Source organism: Salvelinus alpinus, chromosome 5 (assembly GCF_045679555.1).
Source record: "Salvelinus alpinus chromosome 5, SLU_Salpinus.1, whole genome shotgun sequence".
NCBI lineage: Eukaryota > Metazoa > Chordata > Actinopteri > Salmoniformes > Salmonidae > Salvelinus > Salvelinus alpinus.
This window is the reverse complement of record NC_092090.1, coordinates 16278714-16304061: the sequence shown is the minus strand read 5'-3', so window position 1 is coordinate 16304061 and position 25348 is coordinate 16278714. Positions and strand designations below refer to the sequence as shown.

General features: G+C 42.2%; 1 protein-coding gene and 2 long non-coding RNA genes across 6 annotated transcripts; 1 reads left to right on the top strand and 2 right to left on the bottom strand.

The window, feature by feature from the left end:
• Positions 1–1636: 1636 nt before the first annotated feature.
• Positions 1637–3071, bottom strand: LOC139575003 (uncharacterized). Its single transcript, XR_011674863.1, has 2 exons — positions 2080–3071; positions 1637–1955 (listed from the first exon to the last, which is right to left on the bottom strand). It is a non-coding gene; the product is annotated as an uncharacterized lncRNA (long non-coding RNA).
• Positions 3072–8383: 5312 nt separating this feature from the next.
• Positions 8384–19182, top strand: cpeb1b (cytoplasmic polyadenylation element binding protein 1b). Of its 4 annotated transcripts, none has more exons than XM_071399879.1 (12): positions 8384–8479; positions 8804–8975; positions 10887–11117; positions 12634–12866; positions 13133–13397; positions 13485–13598; positions 13764–13853; positions 14283–14419; positions 16144–16342; positions 16693–16787; positions 17219–17299; positions 17529–19182. In XM_071399879.1, the coding sequence occupies exons 1-12, from the start codon at positions 8465–8467 to the stop codon at positions 17637–17639; spliced, it is 1743 nt and encodes a 580-aa protein (XP_071255980.1). In that variant the 5' UTR covers positions 8384–8464; the 3' UTR covers positions 17640–19182. The 4 variants fall into 4 exon arrangements, with proteins under 4 accessions (XP_071255980.1, XP_071255979.1, XP_071255982.1 ...); XM_071399878.1 differs by having other exon boundaries at positions 13764–13868; XM_071399881.1 differs by lacking the exons at positions 8384–8479; positions 8804–8975 and adding an exon at positions 10620–10757.
• A 5547-nt stretch (positions 19183–24729) lies between these two features.
• On the bottom strand, positions 24730–25062 carry LOC139575001 (uncharacterized). Its single transcript, XR_011674862.1, has 2 exons — positions 24932–25062; positions 24730–24900 (listed from the first exon to the last, which is right to left on the bottom strand). It is a non-coding gene; the product is annotated as an uncharacterized lncRNA (long non-coding RNA).
• Between the last annotated feature and the right edge of the window lie 286 nt (positions 25063–25348).

Genomic DNA, 25348 nt, shown 5'->3' with positions numbered 1-25348 from the left:
CAGTATTCAATACAATTTTGGCTAATGACTAGTTAATACTTTCTGGACCCCAGGAAGGCTAGCTATATCATGAAATATAAACTGTAAGACAATGAAATAATTTGACGTTAAAGCAAAGATGCTGACTTGTCAACACAAACTAATCCACATGGGGTAGAAATAAGAGTACCAAACTGCCTTTCCTGGCCTGTTCACTCAATACAATTATTGGTTGTAGGCACTCTTGCTCTAATGACAATAGTTGTCTCATCATGGGTGAAACAATGATTTCAGCAGCATACTGTACACAACCTTGGATGTGGTTTGTGATTAATTCTGTTTGAACATTCAGAGTTGATAAAAAGCAAAGAATCCGTAGCTTGACCTTCAGGAAAACAGGACGGAACACAAGACCTGTGCTTTGCAAGATTTGATTTGACAGGATATCGATGACGCCTGCTGTGACATCATGCACGCTATGGATTAAGGACAGATGGGTGCTTCGGCACCAACCAAATCTGGAAGTAAAAGGTAGAGCAGGTCAAACATCCTACAATAAAATCTTTCCAAGTCAATGTAATCAGTGCGCAATGAACGAATGAATATGGTTGGTCATTCAAAATCTAGTGTTTGTGAACGTTTCAATGAAATGGTCTTATGTAGATTTATAGCCTAGACCTATTTGAATTAGTATGTGTTTGTAAACTGATTACTTTCACAACAGATAAACTATTTAATGATGTTCAATACCCCATTACAATAGCAACAATGAACTGACATACAGTCCTATAACCAAATAATTTACCATTAATGATGAATAAATTATGATTGAATGATGGATGGATTAATTAATATAACTATTGATCCCTTGGGGGGGCTGTATGTACTGTATAACCACGTGCATGTATGTTTTTTTGTATCATTAAATACTTGTTTGAATAGGTTAGACTAGAGGTGGCCCCTGTAATATAACAACTGAATTTTCCCTTATGGTAACATCCATTGGGGGAAATGTACATTATTCATAACCACTCAGATAGGCAGGTTTACATAGGGAATGTTTTGGCATGGTGGCCAATGGCCAACAGTCTGCATTTCCATTTCCTGCAGTCTGCAGGAAAAATGAGTCGTTTAAAGTTGTATTTGTTACATGTACAGCACCAGTACAGTGAAATGTTTAACTTGCAAGCCCTACCCAACAGTGAAATAGTGACAAGTTCCAAAGCAACTACAGATACGTATACAAATCCATAAGAGAGGAACAAGGGCATCATCTACATGTATGCAGTCACACAAGAACCATATTCACTTTAGTAGAGTAAGCATGCCCCCTTGTGACAAAATTAAGTAATAAAATGTGTTCTGGTGTTGGCTGACTCCATCTGTTAACAACCTGTAGCCTCCACTCCTTGGCACATGAGTTCATCTGAGAGGATTGGATATGGAGAATATTCAGAACCGGTCTTGACCCCCCTGGGGCCCTAAGCAACATTCTGCTAAGGGGCCCTCCTACCTGACCCGTGAGAACATGTAAACCATTTACCATTGCCACACAGTCACACCTGACACCTCAGTGCTCCCACTACAATCCTCCCTGCTTTAAAACAGTCTGCTCCATCTGTCAGTCTAAGAATAAGTAGACCTATACAGAACAGACTGAGGTATAAACAAACAATATTTATTTAATATAATATTTTCTATAGAATCTTAAGTTTATACTAACATAAATAAGAAATTGTAGAAAATAATATATAACACTGAGCTTTGGCTCTGCTCCCTGGTAATGAGTCCAGTCCTCACAATATTATACAATTAGCTTTGTCTATACAATGTAAACATAAGCATATAGGCTATGGCTGGAGCTATATGTCTCAAAATAGTCAGATAAAACCTATACAGCTGTGTGATTAACTTTGGTTCCCTCTACAGCCTGGGCATTTTCAGCATCAGCATGGACACCAGTCTGTCTGGATTGTCTGGAAGAAATTGAGAAAGTATGTCACATAGTTAAGCAGTCATTTACACAAATGCACTTCTGCTATACAATCTTAAAATGTTACTAAGTGTGTAAACATTTGAATGTTTGAATTGAAATCTCACCATCGAAATATTCCTCTTCTGCACTTTGAGGCAAAATCATCAATGATGTCATCATAGGACATGCGTTTCACCACGTCATGATTTCTACTCATGATGGCCAGACCACTCAAACGTTCCTGTGACATGGAAGACCTCAGGTAGCTTTTGATGAGCTTTCATTTTGAAAAGGTCAGGACAGAGTTCCTCCAGGTTTTTCTCACAGAGAAAGGAAAGCAGCTCAAAGGCAGTCATCTTGTCTGATGACAGATCAGGTCAATTCTGAATGTCCTGTGCCAGATCCATTCCACTGATGTCTCTGAAGGTTAGAGTGTTTTCAACTTCCATGCAGTGAGCCTTTAAAGATTTACTGGACATCTGAGAGGCAGTGCTAAAGTTCAGCAATACTCCATATTTGGTTTTCACCTGGTTGAGTGTTTCAAATCTCACATCCATGGATGTCACAGCAGAGTCAACCACAATGTTGAAGTAGTTGACATCAAGGTTTTTCAGTGCATCAGTCCCTGGTTCATCAGGAGCCTCATAGCTGAAATGCCTCTTGCTGATTCTCAGTCTCTTCTCTTTCAGAAAAGCCTCCACATTAATTTCTTCACAAATGCTTTTGGCTGTTGTCTGGGCCTCAGAGAATCCAGTTTCCCGGTATGTAGTGAGGGAGGCCTTTGCATTTGAGATTAAATTCACTGTGATCTCCAACTGCATTGAGGCGGATTGGAGGAGCTTGTTCGCCTTCTTTGTCATTGTCAGTATCTCACACCATAGAACACAGCAAATCAACAAGCGGTAGGATCCAACTTCCTCTGCAAGTGCTCGTGCCTCCACTTTGGCCACAGGATCGTTGATCGTCTGTCTGGCTTCCAGTAATGCCTCCCGAACCTCAGAAGCCCGATACCTGATTGCATGAACACTTTGGAGCCTACTCTCCCATCTTGTGTCACTCCGTAACTTCACGGTTATGTTCACGTGCTTCTTCAAAACACTCCATCTTTGTGTGCCAGCTGAAAAGAAGGTGAAGAACTTTCGCTAATGCACAAAAACCCCAACTGCTTCTTTTGAAGATTTGGCAGCATCTGCAATGACAAGGTTTAGAGTATGTGCTCCACATGGGATGAACACGGCTCTGGGATTATTTTTTTTTAGCAGTCTGGCTTGTACTCCTTGGTGCTTGCCCTTCATGTTGGTCCCATTATCATAAGCTTGCCCTCTGCAATATTCAAATGGAATCTTCAGCTCGTTCAGCTTCTCTAAGATGACAGTGGACAGATTCAAGCCTGTTGTGACCTCAACATTCACAAAGCCGAGGAAGTGATCCTTGATCTCTGGCTTTCCCTTTAAAGCCACACTTCTCAGAATAATGAACATGTGCTCCTGGTGACTAATGTCAGATGTACAGTCCAAGATAATGGAGAAGTACTTTGAGTCTCTTACTTGAGTCACTATTGCTTCCAGAATCTTGTCTCTCACAATCTGTATCAGCTCATTCTGTGTGCGCTTCCCAAGGTAAAGAACGTGTGTCTCTCCATCTTTCATTTTGTTCAGATGATTTTCCATAACGGGGTCAAATTTTGCCAGTAATTCAACCTCTTTTAGGAAGTTTCCATTATCTGGTTGGAAGAGTTTGTCTGATGAACCCCTGAATGCTAGGTTTCTTTCAGCCAGAGATTGGGTGATACTTATTAAATGTGTAAGGACATCCCGCCATCTCTTTCTTTCAGCCTCCAAAACTGTCATTTGTATCTGGTCAAGAGTCTGTCCCCAACTTAGGCGCAGATCAAGTTCTCTCCACTTAATCATATTGTTTGTGTTCAGGACTACCCTTGTGGTGTTTCAGAATGGTGTTGATATTTGACCAGTTATTCACACCGTACTTTATTATTTTGTAGTCTTTGGTAGAAAATAGCTTACAGCAAAAACATACACAGTGTTGTTTTTGATCATCTTTTCCCATTTGACAGCTGTCTCTTCAATAAGCCTGAATGGAAACCTCTTCTAGACTTGTCTTTAGGGTAAGAAAAACCCAGTCCTGGTTTGAATGGACCTCTAACTCAGTCCTCATAAAGTCTGTGAAGACTGGGGGTCAATCTGCTGGGTCATTTGGTGGAGCAGCAACTGTTCTATTAGGGTCTGAGCTGTTTGTATCTGATGCTGGCTGTACACCTCTGGTTGTGCTAGTACTGGCTGAGGCTGCCTGTACTTTACCTGGGTCTGTGTTAGTACTGGCTGAGGCTGCCTGTACTTCACCTGGGTCTGTGTTAGTACTGGCTGAGGCTGCCTGTACTTCACCTGGGTCTGTGTTAGTACTGGCTGAAGCTGCCTGTACTTCACCTGGGTCTGTGTTAGTACTGGCTGAAGCTGGCTGTACTGGGTCTGTGTTAGTACTTGCTGAAGCCAGCTGTACTGGGTCTGTGTTAGTACTGGCTGAAGACGTCTGTACTGGGTCTGTGTTAGTATTTGTTGAAGCCGGCTGTACTGGGTCTGTGTTAGTATTTGCTGAAGCCAGCTGTACTGGGTCTGTGTTAGTATTTGCTAAAGCCGGATGTACTGGGTCTGTGTTAGTATTTGCTGAAGCCGGATGTACTGGATCTGTGTTAGTACTGGCTGAAGCCAGCTGTACTGGGTCTGTGTTAGTCCTGGCTGAGGCTGGATGTACTGGGTCTGTGTTAGTCCTGGCTGAGGCTGGATGTACTGGGTCTGTGTTAGTACTGTCTGAAGCCGGCTGTACTGGGTCTGTGTTAGTACAGCCGGCTTCAGACTGGGTCTGTGTTAGTACTGGCTGAGGCTGGATGTGGATCAACTGAGTCTGTGTTAGTACTGGCTGAGGCTGGATGTGGATCAACTGAGTCTGTGTTAGTACTGGCTGAGGCTGGATGTGGATCAACTGAGTCTGTGCTTGTACTGACTGATGATCCAGCATCTCCTCTACTGACAAACTTAAGCACAGCACCTGTAAATTATAGATAACAATACTATTTTATCAGCTGCATCAGGCCCATTCCAACTGGCTCCCCCAGATTTCCTTTTATACATTTTCAAGTATAAAATACTATTTATACCATGGCTTGGCTGAATACTTGATGGTTATTATTTACTGAGAGATGTGCATCCATATTGCCCAGTACACCCAGCTAATCAACATTTTAAATCCAATATATAAATCAATAGTCACTGTCAATCCATTGCTTTCCATCTTGCATTAGTCCAGAGTTGTAACTAAACCTTGATTGAGAGACTAGATAATCATTGTCTTGTTTTAAAATGATGTGCACCTATGAGGAGTGCCATCACGCCCATATATTGTCTGGACTGGTCCCCACAGAGGTTGCTGCTGGAAAGTGCGAGTTTCATTTCGTGCACGCGCATATGAACGCATGTTCACGCGCGACGCGGTTATCTTTTCCGAGCTGCAGTTTATAAACACCGTTGCCCGTTGGCGTTTATCAAACGTAATAAATAGTTGTATTTCGCTCTCACTTTTGTTAGGCACAAAGTCACAGAACAGCCCTGGAAGTGGCTGGCAAGCAAGCAAGACACAGACAGACCAAGAGATGCACTGCCCAGCTAGGTTAGCAAGACAGACAGACTAGAGAGAGATGCACTGCAAGCTAGCACATCTACTTAACGTTACTGTTATTTGCTGACATCAAACTTGGAGAGGATAGAACACAGGTTTACCTGATTGCTGTTCCCGCAATTCACTCACATAGTTCCTCTTCATCCTCTCATCGAAGTAGTAAACATTGACACCCGCTTTGACACGATGGGAGGCGGGGCCCTACTCAACTTGCGTAGTGAGCGTATAGGGCCGTCCGGCTCTGAGAATATAACACCACGTTTAACCATTCAATTAGGACGAGGATACTTCTTTAGTTCTGTAAAATATTGCATTAGATACGGTTTATTATGGTCAAGACATACCTATGGGCCAAGTTGTAGGCTACAAGGTGTTGCTATAGGCTAATAAAATGATAGTGACATTATTTCATTACAAAAAAGAGAGCTTTACAATATCAATTTAAAATGGCTATCAATTATACATAATTTAGTTTCAATAATTATATGTGGACATTTACGTTTTTTGACTGTGCTAGAAACACGAGGTTTTTCATGGAATTGCATATCAACTGACCTAAAAAGGAACATCGCATTAATTTCATGCCAGGGGGTCACATGGTGACTGAAGTGCAAGTGAGCAAATGTTGCCGTGCTCTTACATTTAAAATGTATCAAATTACAATGAGGAAGTTTGATAGATAATGCTATGTAACATTTGAGTAATTGAACAGATTTAAATAAGCAATTGGGGGTTACGTCCCTTGCTAAGAGCACATTGATAGATTTACCTAGTCAGTTCAGGGATTCGAACGAGCGACCTTTCGGTTACGGGCTCAACGCTTTTAACCGCTAGGCTACCTGACACATTTATCTGCAGAAGTCTCGCCATTTATTTCAGCACATTCCAATAACTTGCAACTGTTTCACTCCAGCATTCACGCGTGAAAAACGCCAGTCAAATGCTGTGTTCATAACCAAGTGGGAAGGTGGTAATTTCCCGTTGTGAAGTAGTAAATATTAGTTGGGCGTATTCATGTGCTTTGAAGTCGTTAAGATACGCCGATTGGCTAATGGCAAACAAGCTGCGTCAACCATAAACAAAATTTACAGCTATCATGCTCGCAAACCAATTATATTGTTTAAAAAACATATTAATAGATAGCTTTTTATAAATAATGTGTTGTTGTTGCATTTAACTGCTGAAAATGCTGTTATCTAGGTAATTCCCTTAGTAGGTGACGTCAGATATGAGAGAAGTCGGCCTTCGTGGATGATAGATGAGTGACCCACTGGTAATTACTAGTTCAAGTGGATTTTTCCCAGTCGTATGCAATGACTGTATATATGAACGGACAAAGCCATCGATCACGTGACACCATTCATCCTGTGAAGACTCGATAATGCATTGAAGCCAAATGAAGTCGGTTAGATGGAGTCATATGCCGCGTTCAAAACAACTGGGAACTCGGAAATATACGATGTCAAATCATGGCGTCAGTGATCTTCAGATCGGAAAGTCTGAGCTCTGGAAAGAAGCAGGGTTCCCAGAGTTGGATTTCCGAATTGGATGACACTTCAAATAGATTTTTCCCAATTCCGACTTCCCAGTTGTTTTGAACGCGGAAATAACATGCGCAGTTTGAGCCACTCCAGGAAGTGACGTTATACAGGCTAGCTCAGTGCTGCCCCCTTTCATTGACTAACTCAAATTGAAGACAACCGGGGTACTGCAGGCTGCCCAAGGGTGAAAGTAGATTACATTTCTTCCCAGTACGGGATCTCATATGTGTGCACACTCTGCGCGTGCACCACCAATTTGTATGGGCCTAATCATAGAATTATATTAATTCAATATAATCGATGTGGGCCAGTCGTAAAGATTTGTCATTGAACTTCTAAAATGTACTATTTTTTATTGTGGCATAAACATAAGCAGGCATTATGTTTTTATAGGATTATCAATAACTTCAAAGGGCTCCTTTACTGGGCTACCTCCACACGTTCATCCACTCGCAACATATTTCCAGCCTCCAAACAGTGGTGAATAGAACGAGACATCTTTTACACAAAACACCATAAAGGGTAATGACATTTGGCGATTGTCATTAGGACAGAATGTATGCGTCCACTGTTGTCTGCGCAAGTCATTGAATCCAGTGTACCTAATGCATTGTTAGCAGAAAACGGGATCCCCGTTATAAGTGAATGTAAAAATGTCAATCTTTGTGTAAATAAAATATTTTTTCAAAGACAGTCATGGTGCCAATAATTGCTTCTAATACAACAGATGTATGTCCATGAACCGATTATTTTAAAATTGCACATAGAAGAAGCTTTATAAGGATAATTTAGTTGCTAATGGCAGCCTCAGGTGTAAGGTCATGTAAGGCGGCCCCAGCAAAATAAATAGTGGAGTTACGCCGTTCCGGTAAAACACGAGCCTACCACAATAAACTATAGCCTACTACACTATTATTTATCATTACCGCATGTCAGAGGCATGACAAATTAGTGAATTAGACTTTAAAACGGGTACTCCAAAATGAGATGTGGTTCGATGAGAAGACTGCCATTTTGCCAAGGCAGAGAAGAGTGGCCGACATCGAGACTTGTGAGAGGGGGGCAGTGTTTTCTCCTGGCCATATGCGGTAAATACCATCTTCCCACTTGGTTATAAACGCAGGCAAAGTACTTGGCAATGGTACCGCCCAAATCACCTGATTGGATAGGCATACGTTTTCCTAATCAATGTGGATAATTGTCTACCGACTACATTCATAAGTATGACCTCGACGTGAGTGGCGGTTGTTTGAAACATTTCTGTTAGATATTTCCTACCATGGCGTTTTCATTGGTAAGAAAAACACCAACGAGTAGTTGTATTTCGCTCAATGGTTTTTGTCTTTCAAACAACAGTAGCACATGAAAAGCATATAGGCCTAGGCTACAATTAAAAGTAATCTGCTGCTGCTAGCCTAATAGGTTTAGGCCTAAATCTATGTAAAATGGACAAAAAGCCAATATCGTGACTTTTAAGCCTGAAAAATGAACCTAGAATATGTATTATCCAGGGTGACCGATGTAGCCTACGAAACCATATATTTTAACTTCAAATGTTAACATACATTACTTGAATTACATCCAACTGATATTTTAACAAGTTTGTTCTCATTTCTAGAGAGACGAACTTCGACCCCATGACAATTGGGCACCAGAATCTGCGGCCTTGTCCACTTGCAGTAACGCGGACATATATCGTAGAATGAACACCATGCTGGGCAACTCTCTGGATTTTACTGGTGTGTGCACCACGTCCGGCACCAAGGGAAAGCTAGACATGCTCCTGACCGGTAAACTTTCTCGCTGCACGTGTACTTTGGAATGACACATCGTTATGCTTGTAATCAATGGCAGTAAAGGGGAAACTATTAGCATACTAAACATACAATTTCCCTTTTTTAATGGCTTTTTGAAGTCTACACAGCTCTTTGTCATAATTGTGGGAACAGCTGATTCATGCTGCAGCATTGCAGCACTTCTAGGCTAAGCTTTCCAGAGCTTGAGGTCTTTGCCAAGACTCTCAGACACTGCAATTCTACTCTGTATTTAACCTGATATATTTATTTTAAATTCAGTCATGCACTAGGCCACCCAGCCTGTCCACTTTGTAGTTTCTAATGAATTGAAAAGATAATTGGAGTGTAACTTGTAACATTGTTATGCTCAAAGTTCTTAAAATAAGAAATGCCAAAATGCACCCTGGTCTCAGAGCATTTGGTATTCTGTGTAAATCCGAGACACTCCATTTAGTATATTACTTTTCGTCATCACATCTTTCGGATTATATGTTATGAGTTATGTTAAAGAATTATCTAAGAGATCATTTTAGTGTTAGTGAAAGGGTTAGCTAACATGATAAGTAGTTGCAAAGTAGTAAGTAGTTGACGTTGCAAATTGCTAAAATGCTAAAGTTGTCAGTGAGATTCACTCGCAACCTATGGGTTGCTAGACGTTCATGTTAAACGCCCACCCCGACCAACCACCTTAAATTAGATCGGTTTTATGTAACTACCAAACGTGACATAATATTCTTTGAAATCAGGATTTACAGTTACTATGTTACGTCTAGTCTGAGACCAGGCTGCAAAACGTCTTACACTTTTATTTGTATGGCTTCAACTCAGTTGGCACCAATGGTTTTTGACCACCAACTTGTCATCCCTTATGAACCTTCCATACAACTGTGTAACCAGACTTGGGGCATATTTTAATTTGATCATAGGCTAGTATGATTGTTTTTTATGCTGAAACATAATGATTTACAATGTTGATTATGACTCACATTTCACAAAAATTACAACAATCATCCCTCCTTGAGATTGGGTGTGAATGACGCATTATAAATCTGGCAATGTTAATCCAGCTAGAAACAAAGCTTCAATGATGACCTATCCTCTACCCAACCACCACCCTAATCCTCTGCCTTGAGTTGCTGAATCAGGACCGTAGATAGCAGTTGGAGGCTGTCCAGCCCTGAAGTGCAATGGGGCAAGCTGGCAGTGCAAATCACTCCGTCCTCCTACTTCTGATCAGGCAGCTGCTGCAACTATAGCTTCTGTGTGTCTGTGACACTGGCAAATCTGGGAGGGTGAGCCAGCCAGCTCAATACACCAGGGATTTCTGCTCTGTGCCCCCTCCTACCCTGCAGCTAGAATACTACCACACCCCTCTCTCTCTGCCGGTCCCCCACCTTCTCTCTGCTCATGACTCTCTCCCTCTGTCTGCTGCATCTCTCTCTGCCAGCTCACTCAGGAAACTAGGCTAGAGCTACTGTTAGCAGCAGCAGCGGCTGGCTGCCACCGCCATCGCTGACAGACGCTGTGCCGGGGGAGTCTGAGAATATCTCCAACAGGAATTTTTCATTACCCAGTTAGAGGAAACGGAAGGGGGGTGTGGCGGTGGAGCTGATGTCATTAGCAGGGGGGTGCGAGTGAATCAGCAGTCTGGTCACATTCTAAGTCGGTCAGTGATTCAGATGGAAATGCATGGCAGTTGCAACGGGCACAGTCGCAGCAGGTTCACCTGATCAACATGCAGGGAAGGGTTGCTACAGTCTGACTTCATTTCTATCAGTAAGATTTTGTTTTTGGGAAAGCGAAGCCATTTCACTCGACACCCCCTCCCTTCTCATGTCCTCTTCCCTCGGGCAGATGCAGGGTGCTTAACTGTGTATTAGCTCATCTCTCCTCGTTCGTCCACAGACCTGCAGGAATCGGAGCTGGCTGCAGTGGGCAGCAGGATGCTCTTCCCCAGTAGCAGTGGCAGCGGAAGCTCTCTCCACGAGGGCGCCTCCAGAGGCCTGCCAGATGTCAACGACCTGGGCCTGGGCCTCCAGTCCCTTAGCCTGTCCGGCTGGGAGCGCCCCTGGAGCAGCCATGACACGGACACACACACCACCGCTGCTTCCCAGGCCCACACCAGCTCTACCTCCAGTGAGTACTGGAATACTTCCTTTGTAGTGAATACTGAACTATACTGTTGACAGTGTACATTTAAGACGAAGTACATTAACATAAAGGCTTTGGCTGTCCTGTTAGTCTACTGTACCACCTGTTCCAATGTGCTGGGGAAAAACTGCTAGTTGCTAGTCTGGTACTTAACATTGGATTTAATGAATGCTATAGCCTAGTTAGGTTTTGTGTGGCATTGTGTCAATGTAACTTGCTCTGGCTTTGAGACAGTATGCTGCATTTTCAGTAATGACTTCAGTTCAGGTGTTGGCATTGGAGGTTTCTCTTGGGTTTGGTCTGCAGTATTTTAGTGATACTGAGCTATTGTCCTCCCTAGATTTAGAGCTTTCATCTGGCTGTTGCAGAGGATGATGTGGCAGTTTGTCCGTTGTCTGTGGACCTGCTATTTATATCCCCGAACAGGGTGAACTCGTATTTAACTTGTTTTTCAGATATTCAATAGTGTCCCTACTTAATTGACTTAAATAATGCCTTTTCCCATCAGGATGAGAGGTTGAATATACTTCCCTCAAGCACCTTGTACGTAATTATTTGTTTTGTGGAATATCTCATTCCATGTTTTAGCTTAATGACATTACCCTGCCTCCAGTGTCGCTTCCCATCTCACTTTGTACTGACCCAGTTCTTGTGACGAGTTTGTGTCACAACATATCCATACCATCCCAGACACAAACTTGTTAACAGCACTGCCCTGAATGGGGCTTCTAAAGTGGGCCAGTAGAGTCAGATTCCCTTGGTGCCTCATGTTCAGCCCACTGGGACAGCTAGACCCACAGTAAGTCATTTGTGTGGTTGTCAGCTGATCCAGTCTGCATTGTCAGATCAGCCCAATGATCGGGGCTTGCCTAGCTCCTTACAACCAATGAAGTTCTAATGCTGTAGGATGGTAACCATACTAGTTGTGAGTTAGACCTATAGTTTCATTATGGAAGGTTGCATAGCAACTATAACAAGATGTGATGGGTTTTTAACCTTGTTCTCTGGTTTTTGCCTAATGGTGCGTTCTCTATCCTTTCAACATCTTGGTACCAGGAGTTCAATGGAAACTATTTAGTCATGAATTTTGATATGGCTGTGCTTGGCTAATGAGTCTGTCTAGTCATAGTCTAAGAAACTGGCAGTGTGGCAGAATTCTAATCTGGAATGGACAGACGGCCACTATGCTAAGGCCTGATGGTTTATCAGTCACCATTGATCACTCGAAAGCAGCCATTTTGTAACTCGTAGATACAAATGGGCTCCCAGAATATTTTCCTGTTATTGACAGTGTGGGCCTGACAAGTGTGGGTATATCAGATTAATGTAAGTATCTGCTGGTTTTTATGCTCTAATCTGGGAGCTGTGGACTCTGACCAATTTGGTGAAATTGATTAAAAGGTAGAAAAGTGTTAGGGCTGGTTGAATATAGCCTTATCTCAGCTTCAGCCTCTGATGCTGCTAGTTGTAAGAGCTGACTAAAATTCTGTTATGGTCTCAGTGCTGGACATGCTGGGCAGTCCCCTGGGCCAGATCCTGGGCAAGCCCCTTGGCTATAACCCCCCCAGTGAGCCCATGGGCACGGCAGCTGAATTCCTGGAAAAGTTCCCCGGCATGGCTCGCATGACCAGCCGCCTGGACTCACGCTCCTTCCTAGACTCACGCTCCAGCAGCCCTGTAGACTCTGAAACCAGTGGCTTCAGCTCCGGCTCGGACCACCTCTCAGACCTGCTCGTAAGTATCTGTGTACTTGGGTGTGGGGGGGGGGGTTGTAAACTTGAAGTGGTTTTTGAATTGATTTATGTCAAATGCATGTCACCGTAAATTTACATTCCACTCAAATGATTGTCATGGTTTAGATTTCATGTTTATTTTTAGGGGCAGACTTTTAGTTTGTTGATCAAGGTCATGTCATATGTTTTGCTGTAGAGTAGTTAATGGAGTTTTCTGCCCTTTCTGCTGAACTGAAGGAATGTCTCTAACCCCCTCCTCCCAACCAGTCCTCCCTGAGGATCTCTCCCCCCCTACCTTTCCTCATGTCCAACATGCAGAAGGACTCTATGAGGCTGAGCTCTCTGGGCTCCAGGCTGAACTACCAGGACCACGGCTCCCCTCTCACCCCACCGCCCAGCGCCACCAGCTCTGCCACGGCCCTGTCCCGCCGCTGGCCCGGGGCCTCAATATGGCCCAGCCTGGACCTGCTGGAGACGCCCGACGACCCCTTCAGCATCGAGAGGGAGGCCCGTCTGCACAGGCAGGCAGCCGGTATGGGACAATGCTAACACGCTCAGCTTTCTATTGAATCTACATGTTCTACTGCTGTTAACAGCTCAGTCTTGACTTTCCCTTCAGCTGTAAATGAAGCCACCTTCACCTGGAGTGGACAACTTCCTCCCCGCAACAACAAGAACCCTCTGTACTCATACAAGGTCTTCCTGGGAGGAGTACCCTGGGATATCACTGAAGGTACAGCTGCTTCACCGTTTCCATGGCATTAAATTGACTTATCTTATTTTAGACGCAAACCTTGAGAGGAACAATGTTAAACAATCTTGAATCTAATTGGTTCATAGTACACTGTTTCTGTAACTGACCTATTACTGGTCTGACTGCTGACCCTTTTCTCCCCAGCCGGTCTGATCAACACATTCAGTGGCTACGGCCCTCTGAGTGTGGAGTGGCCCGGTAAGGATGGCAAGCATCCTCGTTGCCCTCCCAAAGGTAATATGCCCAAAGGTAATGACAGGCTGGTAGGATATTTACTCTTATGGTTCTAAGGTGGCACAGTGGTGGGCACTGGGCACGCAGTGGGATGGTGAGTTTAGACAAGTGTACTTGGTCATTCAATGGTTCCCACAAACCCTACCCCACACAAACATGTGTTTTGTGCAAGAAGTGGAATATTCTTTGTTTGTCTACCATGTTGATAATGAGTTTGAGAATACTGCTCACCTTGCCGTCTTCAGAATGGAGGTCGGAGTGGATCGTATCACTTGAGGACTCACTAACAATTAAGAATAAACAATGAGCAACACTTATTGGAATGTCTTTGTTCACATACACCATACTAATACTCTTGACCGTTAATAGACTAGCAAATTCACTCTGTCAGTTAGCCTGGTGTTTACGCTCTGCTGTGCTCTGCTGTAGGCTACGTCTACCTTGTGTTTGAGAACGAGAAGTCTGTTCGTGCGCTGCTCCAGGCCTGCACCCAGGACCTCCTCCACCCCGAGGAGAACGGAGAATACTACTTCAAGATGTCCAGCCGCAGGATGCGCTGCAAGGATGTGAGTGGGGATGCTTGTGTGTCCTGGTGACCGCACCCAGGGGGTTTTGACTAACTGCTGTGTTAAAATTCTCTACCATTTTCTCAAGTGTGAGACTCAATAAAACATAATAAATCCCAATCAAAATGTCTTTAAACTAGAGATCTGCCAACTTCTGTCTGTAGTGTCTGAACAATTTGAGTCTCTTGAACATGTACACCCACAAGCCTCACAAGATTTATCTGAAGATACCTAGAAGATTTAAAATATACTTAGTATATATGGAAATGGTTTAGTTCCTAAAATGAGGTTAAATGCATGTAAAAAAAAATTGCTCTACAGGACACACTTTAGAACAAACTTCCTTTTTTGGGGGGGAGGGAGAATTGTCCCATGTAGTGGATCTGTTATTCAATGCATTTCTATGGGCTAATAGCAGGAATGCTTATTCAAATAATTTGTATTAACAGTTTAAATTCTTCAGGGAGTCTTAAATCAAATGTTATACCATGGATAATTCAGCCAATCATTTAAAAAATCCATGTTAGCTTAGTAGATGAGCCAGTTAAAGGCTATAACAAAATAATGACCTCTGGGGGGGGGGGGGGTCTCCTGTAGAGGTTCTGAAAACCACTGGTTTAGTGGAAAAGAGCTTGGAGGTAAATATTTCATGTTAACAGGATATCCACAAACATTTAACATATCTGAAATGTTAACTTGACGCACGGATCCCTTTAGCGGGATCATTTCCATAAACAACCGCTGAATTGCAGAGCGCCAAATAAAAAATATTTATCATGAAATCACAAGTGAAATATACCAAAACACAGCTTAGCTTGTTGTTAATCTACCTATTGTGTCAGACTTTGAAAATATGCTTTACAGCGAAAACTCAAACGCTTTGATTGCTTATCAATCACTAGACAAAACAGTAAGAACAGCTAGCCGCAAATTAGCTTGGTCACGAAAGTCAGAAAATATATAATTAATCGCTTACCTTTGATAATCTTTGGATGTTTGTACTCACGAGACTCCCAGTTGGACAAATGTTATTTTTTCGATAAAGATTACTTTTATAACCAAAAACCGCCATTTGGTTTGCGCGTTATGTTCAGAAAACCACAGGCTCGTTCCGGTCCTGAAAGGTAGACAAATTCCAAAAAGTATCCGTTATGTTCGTAGAAACATGTCAAATGTTTTTATAATCAATCCTCAGGTTGTTTATAACATACATAATCGATAATATTTCAACCGGACGGTAAACTATTCAATACTACAGAGAAAAAATGTCGAGCTACAACTCGGGCGCATGAACTAATCAAAGGACACCTGAAGCATTTTGATAAATCAAAATAAAGGCTTGAAACTGTCTAAAGCCTGGTCACAGCCTGAGGAAGCCATTGGAATCTGGTTGATACCCCTTTAAATGGAGGGGCAGGCAATGGAAAAGGGATTTTTCCAAATAAAAGGCACTTCCGGGTTGGATTTCCTCAGGTTTTCGCCTGCAAAATCAGTTCTGTTATACTCACAGACAATATTTTGACAGTTTTGGAAACTTTAGTTTTCTATCCTAATCTGTCAATTATATGCATATTCTAGCATCTGGGCATGAGAAATAGTCAGTTTACCTTGGGAATGTTATTTTCCAAACATAAAAATATTGCCCCCTAGCTGAAAGAGGTTAAAGAAAGAACACTGCTAGACTATTGCGACACACCCCTTGACCCTCCTCTCTGATCTCACAGGTGCAGGTGATCCCCTGGGTGATCTCTGACAGTAACTATGTGCGCTGCCCCTCCCAGCGCCTGGACCCCAGCAAGACTGTGTTTGTGGGCGCTTTGCACGGCATGCTCAACGCAGAGGCCCTGGCCAGCATCATGAATGACCTGTTCGGCGGCGTGATGTACGCTGGGATTGACACCGACAAGCATAAGTACCCGATAGGTGAGATATTACTGTTGAAAGACTGGCGGCGACTAGCCATGACTGTGGAATTATATTGGTGAATGTAGCTTTATTGTGAATGTATGGGGTGTGTTCTGTAACTGTCTGAAATGCAGCAGTCATTAAGGGTCTAATGTACGTTGACAGGCACTGCCTCTGCATTGCTTGCCATTTGAGTTTTCGGCTGGGTATCTGTAGAGCATTTAGCGATAACTGTGGAGGTAAAGATTTTAACAAATTTGAGAAGTAGCCTATTGCTGTCTGGGTTTGACCTTGCATTGTAGACTGGCTGGGTCCTGTAGAGGTGTAATGGTATCAATCCTTTTCGTCCTTAATCTCATGATGTACAGGTTCTGGGCGTGTCACCTTCAACAACCAGCGCAGTTACCTGAAGGCTGTGTGTGCAGCGTTTGTAGAGATCAAAACCCCCAAGTTTACAAAGAAGGTAAGAGCCGTCTGGTTTTAAACACGTGACCAGCATTGACTGCTTTCAACTATAGTGAACTAAAAATATAAATGCAACAATTTCAAAGATTTTACTGAGTTAGTTCACGAGGCCCTAATCTATGGATTTCACATGACTGGGAATAGAGATGAGTCTGTTGGTCAGAAACCTTTAAAAAAATCTGAATCTCGTCACAATATTTTTGTGCATTGAAAGATTATCTTTGCAAAGGAGAAATGCTCACTAACAGGGATGTAAACAAATTTGTGGCCAAAATGAGAAGCTTTTTGTGGGTATGGAAAACATCTGCCATCTTTTATTTCAGCTCATGAAACATGGGACCAACACGTTTCATTGAGGAATTGTAATGAAGGGTAATTCTGCCCTTCTCTCAATGGTCTGAATATAAGCACTGTGATGTCCCTTCTCAGGTTCAGATCGACCCCTACCTGGAGGACTCCATGTGCCAAGTGTGCAGTCGCCAACCCGGGCCGTTCTTCTGCAGGGACCAGGTGTGTTATGACATTGGGTTGATGTGAATCTAGGATTACACCTATCTGGTCTAATCATGTTCAAGTATGTATCTATCCACTAAGGCCTCCTACTAAGCCTTTATTCAAGAAGCATACATTTGTGTAAATTAAGTTTTATGGTATTAATGTTGAGGCACATCAATGATACACACATGTATGTTAACCACAGTGCACAAGGTAAGCTCACTACTACCTGTGTTCTCCTCAGGCCTGCTTTAAGTACTACTGCCGCTCCTGCTGGCACTGGCAGCACTCCATGGACCTTCTGAGCAACCACCGGCCCCTGATGCGCAACCAGAAGAACAGGGAGTCCAGCTAGAGCAGAGGAGTCGAGCGAGGGGGCGGAGAACCCCACACCTCACGGGTGAGGACACACAGCGGGCGTCCGCAGAGCACGAGTGTCCAGCTGCCCCGACACCAGGGGCACCATGGCACTCCCACCAGGATTGGGGGAGAAACACTGTAGAGAAGTCTACTGCTGCACTTGCTACTTTTTGCTGTTTACTTGTTCACGTTGGCACTATGCACAGTGACCTTGTTGGGATAGTCAGGGGCCCCACACTTCCTTATGCAGTTTCCCTGACTTGTGGCCAGACGAGGATGATTCAGGCCAGGGTTCAGAAGTAGATGAAAACGCCTTGATTTTTTTTCTTCTTCTTATCCTTAAGTTTTTTGATTTTGTTTTACATGCGTTGCATATTGAGAGAGCATGCACGTCTCATTGCCTTTCGTTGGTAGATACCATACAGTGCCTTCAAATAGTTCCACCCCTTCCCCCCCACCCCCAGTTGGCTTACTGTTTTTCCTGTGCAAGCCAGCTGGTGTTTTTTACTTTGGAAGATGAGTTGGGCTTCATTTAACCAGTCGCATTTCAGACATTTTTACGCAGTTTTTTACTAATTTGTACACAAACGGTTTTAAGTCATGACAAGGAAATTTGGAACCGAATTCTACCTGGCGGCTTTTTAATTTTTCCCCCTCCCCTTGGTTTTTCCTCACCCCGAAGTATTAGTCTGGGGCTGGTGGTAGATTTGTTCTCCCTACGATGTTCTACTGCAGGGGTATGCAACCCTGTTCCTGGAGTGTCGCAAGGTCTGCAGGATTTTGTTCCAACTTGGCACCACACCTGACCAATTGATCTGTTCAGTGATTTCCTAAATTCAACACCTGGTCTTCCAGGTTGGTTAAAATGTATAACATGAAGTGCATGTGGCACTCCAGGACCAGGGTTGCCTCCCCCCTGTTCTACTGAATGGGCACAGATTAAGGTGTTGAAGCATTACTTTTCTTGTATTGTTGGGCAAGTTCATAAAGCCCAACGTTACTGGACACTGCTTCAACTGGGTTTCCATGTTTTTCAATCAATTGGATGGATCTTTACTGAGACGAACGGACATTGACGTTTTGATTGTAAGTTACATAGTTTTATTGTTGCACTTTTTAATTTGCACTTTAGGAGAGGGTGGCAGTGATTTGTAATCACTGTTTTTGTACATCAACAGAGGGGCCCTGAGCTCAGATATGAAGCCCAGATCTGAGCCCAGATATGAACCGCTGCTTGTTTCCTGTTGAATGTAGAACTTCCACTTTGCTAAAAATGTACCAAGAGCTTGAGTAGACCTAACACAGCTTTCCCTGTGCTTTCTTACTCCATCGCCTTCCTTGTTCCTGTTGGATATATGCATATTAAGCTGTGTGCCAAAGACTAAGTGTCTTTCCCCCATCAAGTTACTCATGCTGAGCTTGTCTTAGCCCAGCTGCTTTTTAGAGTTTTGAAAGTCTACCTCACTGTGGTCTCTTTGCTGCTACTTACTGATGTGGATAATGTTCAGATTGGGCACAATAAAGGTGTTTAAGCATTACCCGTTGCTTCTGGTCTTACTTGTATACTAAAATCTTGTGATGATTTCCATGAATGTGTGGATAGCTTTTGGATGATATGACCTTAGAAATAAGTAGATTTAAAGGGATGGAGCACTTTTTTGAAATTCTTTTTCAAGGCAATCATTTACCTCAGATCACCACCCCCAGCTGTTTAATGATGCAAGTAGCGTAACAATGAGCCATTACAAGCTGAAGGAGAGCCGCACACTGTAGGTGCTCAGATGCAATAATTTAATAACCAACGTTGACAGACAAGAGGTTTTCATCAGGTACCACAATGATTGTTAAAGTTTGCATACCCCTTATTCCACATTCTTTTGGTTAAGTAGATTCTCGGCCTCCCAAGTGGCGCAGTGCTAGCTGTGCCACTAGAGATTCTGGGTTTGAGTCCAGGCTCTGTCGCAGCCGGCCACGACTGAGACCCATGTCAAGAAGCAGTGTGGTTGGGTTGTTTCGGAGGATGCACGGCTCTCGACCTTCCCCTCACCCAAGTCCGGGAGTTGCAGCAATGAGACAAGACTAACTACCAATTGGATACCACAAAGGGGTAAAAAAAAAGTAGATTCTGACCAGTCTATACACTACCTCATAATGACATTGAGAATATGTTTGTACATTTATTAATTGAAATATAGATATCTTACATGTGTTCACACCATTGAGTCAATACTTTGTAGAAGCACCTTTGGCAGCAACTACAGCGTTGAGTTGTCTTGGGTATGTAATCCGCTTTGCACATCTGGATTTGGGAATTTTCTTAGAATTTAAGAGCTTGAGAAAATTGTATGGAGTTGTGGTGAATGATAATCTTTCAGATTTTAATGGGATTCAAGTCTGGGCTTTGGCTGGGGCTCTTGGACTTTCACATTTTGTTGCCTTGGTTGTAGGTTTGTCATTGTTCCGGGAATGTAAATCTTCGCACCAGTCGGTCATTTTGCACTCTGAAGCAGCTTCAAGTCAGGGATTTGGCTCATTGTTCCCTTTGTCCGTACCAGTCCCTGCTGCAGAACAGCATCCCCATAGCATGATGCTGCCACCACCATACATGGGGTAGGGATCTTGTTAGATGGGTGAGCTGTGCAGTAGCTGTGCGTGGGTAAAATCACTGAGGAAGCCAAGGCCCTCCTCCCAAAAAAGCCATATAATCGGTGTTGTGATAATTGCGTTTGCGCGAACCTGTTAGTTCATATGCCTTGCGACCGTGATATATGCCTCTAATGCCAGCGATGTGGCAGAATACATTTCAACCAGCTTTGTTTTACCAACAAAACCGGATAGCAACCTCTGTTCAGTGTAGTCCACAAAGCAGATTGCATGTATAGTAAGAGTTACATGACCTACAGCATGGTCAAGCAAGTTAATGTTTGACATTTTCAGACCACTAAACAACTTGAATTAGAATGAGTTACTGCAAGTCTCAAAGAAAACAGGAGCTTCCATCACCATTTCAACATCAAATCAGTCTAATAGTGACAAGTAAAAGATACCGTAAACTATTTAGTCTAATCAACGTAAGCTAAATGTGGCTGTCCATGGTTGATTTCAGTTCATGCAAGTAGAAAAACATGACCCACCCTACTTGTAGAGAAACGCCAATGCCATATCTAAACGGTTTATCACTGTCATTCAGTACACTATTTTTTGTCCTAGGCTACCTGGCTAATATGGTTGCGCACCTAACCAATTTAGCGGGTAATCTTTCAGGAATATAATTACATTTCAGTAAAAATTGAAGACCTCCCAACTTATTAAAAACATTATTTGGAATGAAATACCATATTGATTTAGTATAAATCAAACATCTTTTCAACCAGTTGATCTTGAAAGTTATGTCAACAAAGTCCAACACTTCCAGACCTCCTTCAGCTTTTATTAGAAAGGACTGACTTTTTTAGTTTGAGACTCATTTTTCCAGATGAAGTCAAGAAAGGTCTTATTGATCTCTTTACAAGTAGCAGGATTTACAAATAAAGATGAGGGATACACAAAACGAGACAGTCCCTCTGCCTTTGACAGAAGAACTCTCCCAAGTATAGAAAGATCTCTTTGTAGCCAATTATTATATATGTTTGGTTTTCTAAATTTTAGGAGAGATTAATGTTGTCTGACTGGTTTTTTGACAGATGTATTCCTAAATATTTAGCAGTCCTTTACAGGAATATTTTCTATTTATCATCAGTCAAATAAACAAGATGTCAGACTTAGAAACGTTCCGTTTTAATCCTGATGTTATAGCATTAAGGGCATGGGCGACCTGGTCTTTGTCTCTTAAGAAAAGAGTAGTATCATCAGCCAGTTGGGAAATTTTGATTTCTTGGTTAAAAATGGTTAAGCCATAATTGGGCATCCCTGTCGTACACTTCTGTTGATACTGAATCATTTGGAAGTATTAAGGTTTTGTAACCCAACTATTTATATCTTTGTAGAACATGCAAAAGACTTCAACATTTTCACCAAATCCAAGAAGTTTAAGTGACCTAAAGAGATTCATGTTCAATTATGTCAAAGGCTTTACAGAAGTCCAAAAATAAGACGACCGCATCAGTCAATTGCATCTGAATAATCTATAAGGTCTAAGACTAAATGAATGTTAGAGCTTATGTGGCAGCCCTTCATAAATCCTGTTTGAGTCTCATTTATAATGGTATCTATTCCTTTAATCTTTTGGCATAAACCAGAGCAATCAATTTGTAATCAATATTTAATAAAGTAATATGTCTCCAATTGTCAATGAGAAAGGAGTCTTTATCGGGCTTCGGAATCAATGAAATGAGGCCCTGTTTCATAGTGGAGACCATTTCCCCACTTTTGATGCAATCTTGAAACATATTAAAAATCGGTTCTTCTAGTAACTCAAACTGTCTATAGAATTCAACTGACAGGCCATCAGGGCCAGGTGATTTCCATTTTTTTCATTGAATTCAGAGACTCTCTAATTTCTTCAATTGACACCGGTGAATCGCAAACTGAGTGGAAATCATCCTCAATTACAGGGACATAATTCCGAATGTGGCAAATGTAGCTTTCACAACCATCTTCCTGAAATTGAGAGATGTAAAGGTTTTCATAAAAGGAATTGACAAAGGATGTTATTGTAATGGGATCTTTGCATAAAACATTGTTAATTTTGAGTGCAGTTATAGATTTTCTTTTGTAGTTTCTTTTCAAGTGCAAAAAAGTAACTAGTGTTTCTTTCCCCCTCTTCAATCCATTTTACTCTTGACCTTACAAAGGCACCCTTTGCCAGATCCGTGTAAAGCTATTCTAATTATAGTTGTAAAGACTTAAATAGACTTCTTCAGATATATTATCTTTCTTTAGAAAACTGTCAAGCTTGCTCATCAACTCTTTTTCTCTAAGGTTCTTTAAGTGCATCAGCTCTTTGGCATGTTTAATGGCTAAAACTCTTGACTTTATATTTGAAAAATTCCCATCTACTTCCATGACCCAAGTCTTTTCTTGAAAAAATATCTTTGGCTAACGATTTGATGTTTCCAATGAGAGTAGGATCTTTGAGAAGTGAGTTTAATTTCCAATATCCTCGAGTACCTTTTGATTTTTTAGTAGCTTGTAAATTCAGGAAAATTAAGTGGTGATCAGAAAGGGGAGCCAACTGATTATCTACATCTATAACAAATTGTAACAAAATGGGGGAAATTAGGAATAAATCCATTCTAGATTTACCTGACAGTTTTGTTGGTCCAGGTATAACCCTTTGCATCTGGATTGAAATAACGCCAGGCATCATCAACAGAGATCCTTGCATAATGTAGTGATGATATTGCTATTTAAGGCTTTGACTCGTTCTAGGAGGAAAACGATCAACAGATGCATCAGGTGTTTCATTAAAATACCCTCAAATAATTAGAAAAGCCTTTGAGTATTTGTTTCTTAAATCCTGTACTTTCCTGGTAAATTGGGTAAAACGGGTCTAATTTGGAGCATGCGAGTTATGTCGCTATACATTACAAATGATGAAAATAGCATTGTCAAGTTTAACAGTTAATATGACCCATCTCCCATCTTGTGAAGATGTGGATTCTAGAATGTCACCTTTAAACTTGTGAATAAGTGTCAACACCAGCAGAATGATTTGATCCATGACTGAAATAGGCCATGTCTCCCCATTGTGATTTCCAAAATTTCAAATCACTTTCACCCGAATGAGTTTCCTGAAGGACAAAATCTGCATTACTGCGTTTACAATATAAAAAAAACTTTCCTTTTTGTAAGAACTCTCAAACTCCTAGCATTCAGACTAACGATAGTGAGTGAGTTGAAAACGAACTCCTGCATGAAAAATAACACAAATTAGATAACAGAAGTAGTAACGTGAACAAAACAAACAGTGAACCTTGAGGATTACTCCGACGGAAAACTACGCACAGCTGAGGTAGCGGTGGTTAACAGTATGACAAATCTATTTTTTTTTAGTTGGCAAGTGTTCATCAGTTGTAGTTCGAACGGTACATTAACTCGTGGCAGTACTCACAGTTCCCGTTTGATTAATGTCAACAGTTACCCAGTAATCATTCATCCTTCGATAAACGCGTGTGGGCCCTTGAACCCAGCCTTCTTTCCCTCTTGTCGTGCCTTCCGTATACGCGGCCACAGTTTCTCCCTGGCAGTCTGATCCTGCGGTATCAAAGCTTCTTTGATGCTGAGCTTCTCGTCCAGAAATGTTACCCGTGGCCATTTCCCAGATGTCCCTGTAATGGCACATAGTTAAGCGCAAAATTATATTGCGACTTCGTTTCCCAAGTCGATGTACCACGTCGATCACGTCTCTTAGCTTGTCTTTGATGCACGGAGCCACCTTTCCCAGGATATTAATGACTGCTTCCCTAATATCCCCTCCCTCTTTTACACCTTGGATTTTCAGATTCCACCTGCGAGAGTACCTTTGAAGTTCAGCTACATTCTCACACAGCTCATTATTTTGGGATTGCAGTTTCTTCAACTCATTCTCTAGGAACGTTCTTTTCCTTGTTCTCGCTCACAATTTTGTGTAGCTGCCTGACAGTTGCTGCCAAATTATCGATATTCTTTGATGTTGCTTCGGTAGCCCGCTCTATGATGGACACTTTGGAGAGCGTGGCGTCTTGTTTAGTAGACAGGGACTGGATTGCAGAGAAAAATTCAGACATGGAAATGTAATCTAAACAACACGAGATGCAAAATTCAAGTTCTGTCAGTGACGTATGCTCTCAATGGGATTTGACGAGTGACGCCATATCAAGATGGTTTTCCATGACACTTTTTTTTGATGCCCTAGGACCATTCATAGTTGAGCTCGCTCAGTTTAGCTCCATGCTGATTGGCTTAAAAAAAAAATTGTCAAGTGAGGCCAGATCCTCGCTGGCTTCCCTTGCCTTCAATGTTATAGGTGGCAACAATGTCAGACTCGTTTGTCTCTACTTATAGGCCAGCTATCTGATCGAGTGGCACTTCTTCTCTCGCTCTGATGCTTTCTCCTGTGAGATTTTCAGCCTCTTGTGAATTGAAGGAAAAGGATGAAAAAGAGCAAAGATACATTTTATTTTTATTGGTACATTTTCTGGGAAGCCTGGCATCACTTGGTATCCATGACTACTACACAAGAGCTGTGCTTGGTTTTGGAGCTTTGCATTGAGGCCTACGTGTTACATTGCTAGTCTCAGACCAGTATTTTGCCTTATGAGCTGTCTTTCATGTGCCTTTTTGCAAACCAAGCGTGTGGTCATGTGCCTTTTTCTCAGGAGTGACTTGTCTGGTCACTCTCCCATCAAACCCAGATTGGTCAAGTGCTGTAGACTTGTTCTCCCATCTCAGCCAAGGAACTCTGTAGTGTTGTCATTGGGTTGTTGGTTACCTCACTGAACAAGATCCTCCTTGCCCGGTTGCTCAGTTTGGTCGGACGGCTAGGCAGTCTGAGTAGTTCTATTTTTTTTTCTCCAATTTTCCAATTATGGAGAACACTGCTCTTGGAAACTTTAAACAACAGAAATTGTTTTATACCTTTCCCCAGATATGACTAATCACAATTCTCTCAGATCTAGGGACTTGGACTTCACTGTAGTTTCTGCTCTGACATGCGCTGTCAACTGTGGGACCTTATACTGTACAGACAGGTGTTACTTTCTAAATCATGTCAAAACAATTGCA